Below are 11,514 nucleotides of genomic sequence, written 5' to 3' on the forward strand. Positions count from 1 at the left end.
GACAGGAAGGGAAAGGGGTAATCACTAACTAGATAGTAGAGAAGAATTATCTCAGGTGAAGGGAAGGACAACACACAATACAGGGGAAGTCAGCACAACTAGAGTAAACCAAAAGCTAAGAAGTTTCCTGAATACAATCAAACACTTCGAGGAACAGAGTAGCAGGGGCAGAGGTCTGGGGACCATGGTTTCAGGGGACATCTGGGTTAATTGGCATAACAACGTTTATTAAGGAAATGTTCTGCATCCCATTTTGGTGAGAGGCATCTGGGGTCTTAAAAGCTGGCAAGTGGCCACCTAAGATGCATCAATCGGTCCCAACCCACCTGGATCAAAGGAGAATGAAGAACACCAATGACACAAGGAAAATATGAGCCCAAGAGACAGAAAGGGCCACATAAACCAGAGACTATATCAGCCAGAGACCAGAAGAACTAGATGGTGCCCAGCTACCACCAGTGTCTATGCTGACAGGGAACACAACAGAGAGTCCCTGACGGAGCAGGAAAAAAGTGGAGTGTACAACTCAAATTCTAGTAAAAAGATCAAATTTAATGGTCTTGCTGAGACTGGAGGAACCCTGGAAGACATGACCCCCCAACTCTCTGTTAGCCCAGAACTAAAACCCTTCCTGAAGCCAGCTCTTCAAAGATTAGACTGGACTATAAGACAGAAAATGATACTTGTGAAGAGTGTGCTTCTTACCTCAAGTAGATACATGAGACTAAATGAGCAGCTCCTGTCCAGAAGCGAGATGAGAAGGCAAAAAGGGACAGAAGCTGGTTGAATGGACACGGGAAATCTGGAGTGGAAAGGAGGAACGTGCTCTCACAATATAGAGAGAGCACTAGGGCCACAAAACAATGTGTGTATCAATTTTTGTATGAGAAACTAACTTAAACCTTTCACTGAAAGCACAATAAAGATAAATAAAGAAAAACAGCAACAAAAAAAGAAAGTCAGCATCAGCTATCCAAAACCCAAGCCCATTGCCATCGAGTTGATTCTGACTCATAGTGGCCCTCTAGGACAGAGTAGAACTGCCCCATAGAGCTCCCAAGGCTGGAATCTTTACAGAAGCAGAGTGCCACATCTTTCTGTCGCAGAGCAGCTGGTAGGTTCAAGCCACCAAGTTCTCAGTTAGCAGTTGAATGCTTTCATCACTAAGTCACCAAGGCTCCTTAGCATCAGCTAGAACGAGTATTAAAGCCTGTTGCATATTATTTTAACCTGCTTTAGAATAAATGTATGGAAGCCAAGAAGCCCTGGTGGCTCAGTGGTTAAAGCGCTCCGCTGCTAACCAGATGGTCAGCGGTTGGAACTCACAGCCGCTACATAGGAGAAAAGATATAGGAATCTCCTTCTGTAAAGAGCTACAGGCTTGGAAACCCTACGGGGTAGTTCTACTCTGTTTTATAGGGTCGCTATGAGTTGAATTCGAGTTGTCAGCAGTGGGTGGGTATGTAATCCTGTTATTCTTGTTTATCAAAAATATTGCGAACTTCTCTCCAGATCAATTCATTTACAACACCATTTTTCATGTCAGAATAATATTTAATGGAATGAGTTCATTGTTCATTTAACCAGTCTTTTACTGCTGGGTTTAGAGGTCAATCTAAATTTTGGTATTGTAAACAATGTAGCAGTGAAAAATCTTGTAACTAAATTTTGTACACAATCTTATTTTCTTAGTGTCTTAGTCATCTAGTGCTGCTGTAACAGAAGTACCACAAGTGGAAGGCTTCAACAAAGACAAATTTATTCTCTCACTCTCTAGTAGGCTACATGTCCATATTCAGGGCGTCAGCTCCAGGGGAAGGCTTTCTCTCTCTGTTGGCTCTGGAGAAAGGTCCTTGTCATCGGTCTTCCCTTGATCTGGCAGCATCTCAGCGTAGGAACTTCAGGACCAAAGGACACGCTCTGCTTCAGGCACTGCTTGCTTGGTGGTATGAGTTTCTCACTCTCTGCTAGCTTCCCTTTCATCTTTTGAGAGATAAAAGGTGGCGCAGACCACACCCCAGGGAAACTCCCTTTATATTGGATCATGGAAGTAACCTGAGCAAGAGTATTACATCCCACCCTAACCCTTTTAACCACAGGTGGAGATTATAACACATAGGAAAATCACAAAACGGAGGAGAACCATACATGGCCTAACCAAGTTAATACACACATTTTTGGGGGGACAAAATTCAATTAATGACACTTAGTATAAATTTCTAGAAGGGGAATAGCTGGACTGAAAAGTTCTTATGTGTTTGAGGTTTTTGGTATTTATTACCCAAGTTCTCTACAGAAAATTTCTCCCAGTTTATACTCCTACTACCAGTGTAGGAAAGAGTTCTTATCTCTCCAAACCCTTGTCAAATACATATTTTAAAATGCTCTAGAAATGAAAACAGCTTTCTTTTTCCTTCTGTAAAAAAAGAACTCATGCTATCATTTAAAACTTACAAAAATAGCATTTCATTATTTTTATTTGTATTTTTTATTGCTTTTGAAGTTAAACTTTTTTTTTTTAAGGAGAAAAATATATTTAGTTCCACTTAAATGTCATTAATCCAACTGATATGTAATAAATGTTGAAAATAGTCACCAAATAGCATTTATTGAGCACTTATTCCAACATGTACTTGTATAGAAGAATCAATTTCTAACTATTAAGAAATCACAGTTCAAGAAAGTCAATGGTCAGTCAACAAATATTTATTGAGTGGTTACTGTTTTTCTGGAACTTTTTTTTTTAATAACAGCTTTATTGAGGTATAATTGACATAAACGGCACATATTTAAGGCATACAATTTGATATACTCTGACATGCACACGCACCTGTGAAACCACCACCACAATCAAGATAATGAACATATCCGTCACTCCTCGCCTCCCAAATTTTCCTCATGCCTTTTTGTGATCTCTGCCTCCCTCTTCTTACCCCGCCCTCCTTCTACCTCCCCCACCCCCCTGCCCGGCCAGGCAGCCACCTTTCTGACACCATAGATTAGTTGGCATCTTCTACAATTCTACATAAATGGAATCATGCAGTATGTATTTTTTTTTTTTTTATGTCCTGGCTTGTTCTGCTCAAGGTAATTGTTTTAAGATTCTTCTTTCTTGAATGAATAGCTAGTTTCTTTCTTTTTATGGCTGCGTATATCCACTGCATGGATATATTACAATTTGTTTATCCATTTACCTGTTGATGGACATTTGGATTGTTTCCAGTTTTTTGACTATTACAATAAAGCTGCTATGAATATTTATGGACATATCTTTTCATTTCTCTTGAGAGAATACTTAGGAGTTGTATGGATAAGTGATACGGCAAGTGTATGTTTAACCTGTTAAGAAGCTACCAAACTCTCTTCCAAAGTGATTATACAATTTTAAATTACCACTGGTAGTCTATGAGTTTTCCAATTGGTCCACATCTTCACCGCTTGGTATAGCTAGTCCTTCTAATATTAGATATTCTAATAGGTTTGTAGTGGTATCTCATTTTAGTTTTCATTCGTATTTTCCTAATGACCGATAATGTGCTTACTTGCTATCCATATATTTTCTTTGGCCAAATATCTGTTAAAATCTTTTCCCCTAGTCTTAAAAGCCTCTGAGCAGCCATCTAGGATACTCCACTGGTCTCACCTCTTCGGGAGAAAGGAAGAATGAAGGAACTAAAGATAAGAGGGAAAGGTAAGTCCAAAGGACTAATGGACTATATCTACCATGGCCTCCACCAGACTGAGTCCAGTACAACGAGACTGACTGCTCTGACAGGGATCACAGTAGAGGGTCCCAGACAGAGCTAAAGAAAAATGCAGAAAAAAATTCTAACTCAAAAAGAAAGACCAGACTTGCTGGCCTGACAGAGGCTGGAGAAACCCTGAGCGTATGACCCCTGGACACCCTTTCAGCTAGGTAATGAGGTCACGCCTGAGGTTTACCCTTCAGCCAAAGATTGGACAGGCCCATGGAAGAAAACAAGACTAAGGGGCACACCAGCCCTGGGGCAAGGACTAGAAGGCAGGAGGGGACAGGAAAGCTGGTAATAGGGAACCCAGGGTTGAGAAGGCAGAGAGTTAACATGTCATGGGGTTGCTAACCAATGTCATAGAAGAACGTGTGTACTATTTGATGAGAAACTAGTTTGTTCTGTAAACCCTCATCTAAGGTACAATGAAAAAGAAAAAATAAATAAAGTACAATAAAAAAAAAAAACTAGGTGAAAAAAAATCTTTTCCCCTATATTTAAGTGGGGATGTTTATTTCCCTATTATTGAATTTTGAGACTTCTGTACATATTTTGGATATGTCTTTATCAGATATATAATTTGTAGATACTTTATTCCAGTCTGTGGCAGGTCTTTTTCTTTTTCTTAGCAATGTTTTTTTCAAAAGCAGAAGTCCTTGATTTTGATGGGTCAATTTATCCATGTTTTCTTTAGTGGACCATGCTTTGGTGTCAGATCTAAAAATTCTTTGTTTAACTTAAGGCACAAAGATTTTCCCTATTTTTTTCTTTAGAAGTTTAATAGTTTTAGGTTTTCCATTAAGGCCTAAGATCTATTGCTTTTTAAACACTGTTTTATTGTATTTTTGGTGAAAGTTTACACTGCAAATTAGGTTCTCATTTGACAATTTCTATATAAATTGTTCAGTGACATTAGTTACATTTTTTATGTCAATATTCTCTTTAATTGCATTTTGGTTGTTCCATTTCTAGTTATCTTTTCATCTTTGCTTTAGAGTAATTGAGACCTTTTGGTCTCATATAATTTTTTTTTTTTTAACTGGAGCACTGTACTCATGGATAATATCCTTTATTTTGTGTTCCAATCTGTTATTTTGCTAAAAGGTGACCTCAGAAGATAGTTGCAGTTCAAGGTTTAAAGAGTATTTCAGGGAGATAGTCTCAAGGAGTCTCAACTGGTCCAGTAAGTCTGGTATTTTTAAGAATTTGAGTCTGTTCTGCATTTTTCTCACGATTTATCAGAGTTCAGTTTATAAGGCTATTATTCAAATGTATGCACCAACCATTAATGCCAAAGACGAAGACACTGAAGATTTTTCCAACTTCTGCATTTTGAAATTGATCAAACAGGAATCAAGATGGATTGATAATTACCAGGGATTGGGATGCAAAAATTGGAAACAATAAAGAAGGATCAGTAGTTGGAAAATATAGCCTCAGTAAGAGAAACGATGCCAGAGATCGCATGACAGAATTTTGCAAGACCAATGACTCCTTCATTGCAAATACCTTTTCTCAACAACATAAATGGCAACTTTTTTTTTTTTTTTTTTATAAACATAGACATTCCCAGATGGAATACACAGGAAACAAATTGACTACAGCTGTGGAAAGAGATGATGGAAAAGCTCAATATCATCAGTCAGAACAAGCCCAGACTGCGGAAAAGACCATGAGTTCCTCATATGCAAGTTCAAGTTGAAGCTAAAGAAAAGGAAAACAAGTCCATGAGAGCCAAAACACGACCTTGAGTACACCCCACTTGAATTTGGAGGCCATCTCAAGAATAGATTTGATGTATTGAACACTAATGACCAAGGACCAGACGAGTTATAGGATGACATCAAGGACGTCATACATGAAGGAAGCAAGAGGTCAATAAAGGCAGGAAAGAAAAGACCAAAATGGATGTCAGAAGGGACTCTGAAACTTGCTCTTGAACATCAAGTAGCTAAAGTGAAAGGAAGAAATGATGACGTAAAAGAGCTGAACAGAATATTTCAAAGAGCGGCTCCAGAAGACAAAGTCAAATATTATAATGAAATATGCAAAGATGTGGAGTTAGAAAACCAAAAGGGAAGAACATGCTTGGCATTTCTCAAGCTGAAAGAACTGAAGAAAAAATTCAGGCCTTGAGTTGCAATACTGAAGGATTCTACGGACAAAATACTGAAGATGCAAGAAGCATTAAAAGCACATGGAAGGAATACACAGAGTCACTGTACCAAAAAGAATTGGTCAACATTCCACCATTTTAAGAGGTAGCAAATCTGCCTTGGAAGAAATACAGAATAGTACTGAAGGAAGAAGTTCTAGTGCACTGAAGGGATTGGTGAAAAACAAGGCTTTCGGTAATTGACGGAATACCGACTGAGATGTTTCAACAAACGAATGTAACGCTTGAAGTGCTCACTTGTCTATGCCAAGAAATATGGAAGATAGCCTGGCCAACTGACTGAAAGAGACCCATATTTGTGCCCCTTCCAAAGAAAGGTGACCCAACAGAATGCAGAAATTATCAAATAATATCATCAATATTACGCACAAGTAAAATTTTGTGGAAGATCATTCAAAAGCGGCTGCAGCAGTACATCAACAGGGAACTGCCAGAAATTCAAGCCAGATTCAGAAGAGGACATAGAACTAGGGATATCATTGCTGATGTCAGATAGATCTTCGCTGAAAGCTGAGAATACCAGAAAGATGTTTACTTGTGTTTTACTGACTATGCAAAGCCATTCAACTGTGTGGATTATAACAAATTGTGGATAACATTTTGAAGAATGGCAATTTCAGAACACTTAACTGTGCTCATGGGGAACCTGTATACAGACAAGAGACAGTTGTTCTAACAGAACAAGGGGATACTGCATGATTTAAAATCAAGAAAGGTGTGCATCAGGGTTGTCTCCTTTCACCATACTTATTTAATCTGTATGCTGAGCAAATAATCTGAGAAAGTGGACTATATGAAGAATGTGGCATGAGGATTGGTGGAAGACTCATTAATGCCTTTGATATGCAGATGACGCAACCTTGCTTGCTGAAAGCAAAGAGGACTTGAAGCACTAACTGATAAAGATAAAAAACTATAGCCTTCAGTATGGATTATACCTCAACATGAAGAAAACAAAAATCCTCACAACCAGACCAATAAGCAACATCTTGATAAAGGGAGAAACAACTAAATTTGTCAAGAATCTCATTTTACTTGGATCCATAAACAACGCCCATAGAAGCAGCAGTCAGGAAATCAAATGACATATTGCATTGGGCAAATTTGCTGCAAAAGACCTCTTTAAAGTGTTCAGCAGCAAAGATGTCACTTTGAGGATTAAGGCATGCCAGACCCAAGCAATGATATTTTCAATCGCCTCATATACATGAGAAAGCTGGATAATGAATAAGGAAGACCAAAGAAGAATTGTGTTGGTGAAGAATATTAAATAGACCATGGACTGCCAGAAGAACAAACAAATCTGCCTTGGAAGAAATACAGCCAGAGTGCTCTTTAGAAGCGAGGATGGTGAGACTTTGTCTCTTATACTTTGGATGTGCTATTAGGAGGGACCGGTCCTTGGAGAAGCACATCAAGCTTGGTAAAGTAGAGGGTCAACGAAAAAGTGGAAGACCGTCAATGAGACAGACTGACACGGTGGCTGCAACAATGCGCTCAAATGCAGCGATTGTGAGGATGGTGCAGGACATGGCAGTGTCTGTCCTGTTGTACATAGGGTTGCTATGGGTCAGAACCAACTCGTTGACACCTAATAACAACAACCCTGACCTACATGCTATATAGCTTATCACATTACAAAATTTACTGTCGGGGTGAATGAAAGTGAATTTTGCTTTGATCACTATTTGAGATTCCACTAGAATCCTTATGAGAACTGAAAAGAAAAATTGAAAACCAGTGCTGGAGAGAAAATGACAAAGTGAAGATTCTATTAACCAGAGTATAAAACCAAAAAGAAAAACTAAACCTGTTGTCATCGAGTCGATTCTGACTCATAGCGACCCTATGAGTACAGGCAAGGTCAAATAGTAGCTAATGGTCATACAACATCTACCGTGAACCAGGCACCATTCTAGTAACTCATTTAATTCTAACAATGCGAGCTCACCGCCATTTTACAGATGAGGAAACTAAGGCACTGAGAGGTTGGTTAAATAACTGGTCTGAGCTCGCACAGCCAGTAGGTGACAGAACTGAAATCTGAGTGAGACATTCTGACTCTAGAATCCACTCTTTTATGGTGGTGGTGGACTATACCTTTTTCTTTGGGGAAAAAAAGAGGAGGAGGAGAGCATAAATTCTTCCTTAACGCTTCTTCATACTGTTATAAACTACGACGGCATTTTAATATGCCATATGAAGAAAAATAATTAATCTCCTCCTGTATGTCATCCTATTTCTTATTCCTTTGGCTTTTCAGTGGCAACCCTAAGTATTACCCATTTGCTTAGGGGATTCTTAGAGCTAAAAACGTAGTTGAATTCAGCTTATTTTTTTTAAACCTAACATATATTTGCTATTTTAAAAAAATATCGTGTAAAAACAATAAAAGTTGGAGAGGTTGTGGAGAGACTGGAACACTTATACACTGCTGGTGGGAATGTAAAATGGTACAACCACTTTGGAAATCGATTTGGTGCGTCCTTAAAAAACTAGAAATGGAAGTACCATACGATCCATCAATCCTACTCCTTGGAATATATTCTAGAGAAATAAGAGCCTTTACATGAACAGATATTTGCACACCCCAGGTTCACTGCAACATTGTTTACAATAGCAAAATGATGGAACCAACCAAGGTGCCCATCAACAGATGAATGGACAAATAAAATTCACACAATGGAATACTACGTTACGCAGCCACACAGAACAATGATGAATCCGTGAAACATTTCATAGCATGGAGGAATCTCGAAGGCATTATGCTGAGTGAAACTAGTCCGTTGCAAAAGGACAAATATTGTCTGAGACCACTATTATAAGAACTTGAAAAACAGTTTAAACAGAGAAGAAAATATTCTCTGATGGTTATGAGAGCAGGGAGTGAGAGAGGGGGCTTTCACTAATTAGATAGTAGATAAGAACTATTTTAGGTGAGGGGAAAGACAACACACAATACAGGAGAGGTCAGCACAACTGGACTAAACCAAAAGCAAAGAAGTTTCCTAAATAAACTGAACACTTCTAAGGCGAGTGTAGCAGGGGCGGGGGTTTTGGGACCATGGTTTCAGGGGCCATCTAGGTCAATTGGCATAATAAAATCTATTAAGAAAACAGTCTGCATCCCACTTTGGAGAGTGGCGTCTGGGGTTTTAAAAGCTTGAGAGCTGCCATCTAAGATGCATCGATTGGTCCCAACCCACCTGGAATAAAGGAGAATGAAGAACACCAAAGACACAAAGTAATTATGAGCCCAGGAGAAAGAAAGGGCCACATAAACCAGAGACTACATTAGCCTGAGACCAGAAGAACTAGACGGTGCCCAGCTACAACAGACAACTGCCCTGACAGGGAACCCCTGAGGGAGCAGGAGAGCAGTGGGATGCAGACCTCAAATTCTCATAAGAAGACCAGACTTAATGGTCTGACTGAGACTAGAAGGACTCCAGAGGTCATGGTCCCCAGACCTTCTGTTAGCCCCAGATAGGAGCCCTTCCCAAAGCCAACTCTTCAGACAGGGATTGGACTGGATTATGGTATGGAAAATGATACTGGTGAAGAGTGCGCTTCTTGGATCAAGCAGACACATGAGGCTACATGGGCAGCTCCTGTCTGGAGGGGAGATGAGAGGGCGGGGGGGCGGGGGTCAGAAGCTGGCCCAATGGACACCAAAATAGAGGCGGGAAGGAGTGTGCTGTCTCATTAGGGGGAGAACAACTAGGAGTATACAGCAAGGTGTACGTAAATTTTTGTATGAGAGACTGACTTAATTTGTAAACTTTCACTTAAAGCACAATAAAAATTAAAGAAAATTATTTGCATTTTACACTATCAAAGGCAAAAAAAAAAAAAAAAAAAAAAAACCCACAGTGGTCAGCCTCTGCAGTTACAAGTCTGTTTTGAAGAAAAAAAACAAAACACATATTGAGATTTTTAAGCTAAAGATCCAAGATCAACAATTTTATTTTCAGCTTTGAACAGTTTGTATGCAACTGGTAACCTACAGGTTGGTGGTTCCAATCCACCCCACGGCACCAGCACCTTGTCAGAAAGGCCTGGCGATCTGCTTCCATAAAGATTACAGCCAAGAAAACCCTATGGAGTTCTACTAGGTAACACACAATTGACTGGAAGGCAACCAACAACATGTACTAGATTTGAGGCCCTAATGCTCATTAACCTCTAGCCCTTTAAGGTACGTTCAGGGGTGACTAATACACTTACTGCCAGAGGTCACAAGAGCTGTCATAAGCGATGGTCTTTTTAACGTCCTTACACCCTAGGGTATGAAAAACAGTGGGAAAACATTCAAAACCAGAAATGGATTTTGAAGTTATTGTAAAGTCACTTTTCTGCTGGGCTCACGCGTTCTTACAGGTTCATATACACAAACCATACAAACGCAATAAAGACATCTAATTCTTACTGGAAAACAAAAGATCATAAGTGGAATCAAAGAGTTACTCAAATAATGGTTCCGGATTTCTTGAAAAGCTACAGCATACAAACTCGAACCCTGGTCTATATATACATATGTTTTTAAACCTCCTCCGTAAGGGCTCTCCCTCCAGCCTTAGCGCCTTCCTGGATATACCCTAACTCGGTAGGTTTCCCCAGCCTCACCCAGGATGTCAACACCTAAAGGCTACTTTGGAGGGAAGAGACACCAAGAGTCAGAGAACGAAATGGTCAATTCCTCCTTAACTCCGGGCCCCCTCGCAGGCTTCACCCCTCCTCCCGGGGGCTGAGATTGGAGAGGAAGTGGGAAGGCTAGAATCTGTTCCTCACACCAGCGCCCTCATGCCCCCACCCTTCTCCTCAGCTCTGGGGTTCGGCGCGCCTCACTCCCGCCCCTCGCCCCGAGGAAGGAGCGGGCGGCGCGGGAGGGCTCGCGGAGAAAGGCTTGGGGGATCGGAGGGACCCAGCTCAACAGCCGCATCCTCTGCAGCAGAAGCCGGCAGCCGCCCACCCACCCGCAAACCAGGCCTGAGAGCAGACCCTGAGACCGTGGTGGCCGGATGTGCGGGCGCGTCACTTCCGGGCGGTGCAGCATCGGCCCCTTGGAAGATGGCTGCGCCCTGTGGCTCGGAGCTGCCCGCCAACTCGCCGCTAAAAATCCCGAAGATGGAGGTGCTCTCCCCGGCCTCTCCTGGTGGCCTGAGTGACGGAAATCCCTCGCTGTCCGACCCGTCCACGCCTCGGGGTGCCTCCCCGCTCGGGCCGGGCAGTGCGGCGGGCTCAGGGGCAGCGGCGTCCGGGGGTCTCGGGCTGGGGCTGGGGGGCCGCAGCGCCGCCTCGTCCTCGGTCTCCTTCTCCCCTGGTGGTGGCGGTGGCGGGGCTGCGGCAGCCGCCGCCGCCGCCTGTCGGGGCATGTCGTGGACACCCGCCGAGACGAACGCGCTCATCGCAGTGTGGGGCAACGAGCGGCTGGTGGAGGCGCGGTACCAGCAGCTGGAGGGAGCCGGCACGGTGTTCGGCAGCAAGGCCCCCGGGCCAGCCATGTACGAGCGCGTGTCCCGGGCCCTGGCCGAGCTGGGCTACGAGCGGACCCCGTCCCAGTGCCGGGAGCGCATCAAGGTAACCGGC

General features: G+C 42.0%; 1 protein-coding gene across 8 annotated transcripts in view; it reads left to right on the forward strand.

Annotated features, from left to right (window-relative positions):
* Positions 1–10,606: 10,606 nt before the first annotated feature.
* Positions 10,607–11,514, forward strand: part of MSANTD2 (Myb/SANT DNA binding domain containing 2) — a 29,592-nt gene continuing 28,684 nt past the window's right edge. For 2 of the 8 annotated variants that reach the window (XR_002787542.2, XM_023557092.2), the window contains exon 1: positions 10,629–11,505. Coding sequence is in view for 6 of the 8 variants with exons in the window: in XM_023557092.2 (XP_023412860.1) it covers positions 10,729–11,505 (777 nt within the window). In the remaining 2 variants the exon portion in view is untranslated. Of the gene's footprint in view, positions 11,506–11,514 lie in introns of all 8 variants that reach the window. The other 6 variants (XM_010597152.3, XM_003417430.4, XM_023557094.2 and 3 more) reach the window with 5 other exon arrangements.

This window comes from Loxodonta africana, chromosome 15, assembly GCF_030014295.1.
Source record: "Loxodonta africana isolate mLoxAfr1 chromosome 15, mLoxAfr1.hap2, whole genome shotgun sequence".
NCBI classification, from domain to species: domain Eukaryota; kingdom Metazoa; phylum Chordata; class Mammalia; order Proboscidea; family Elephantidae; genus Loxodonta; species Loxodonta africana.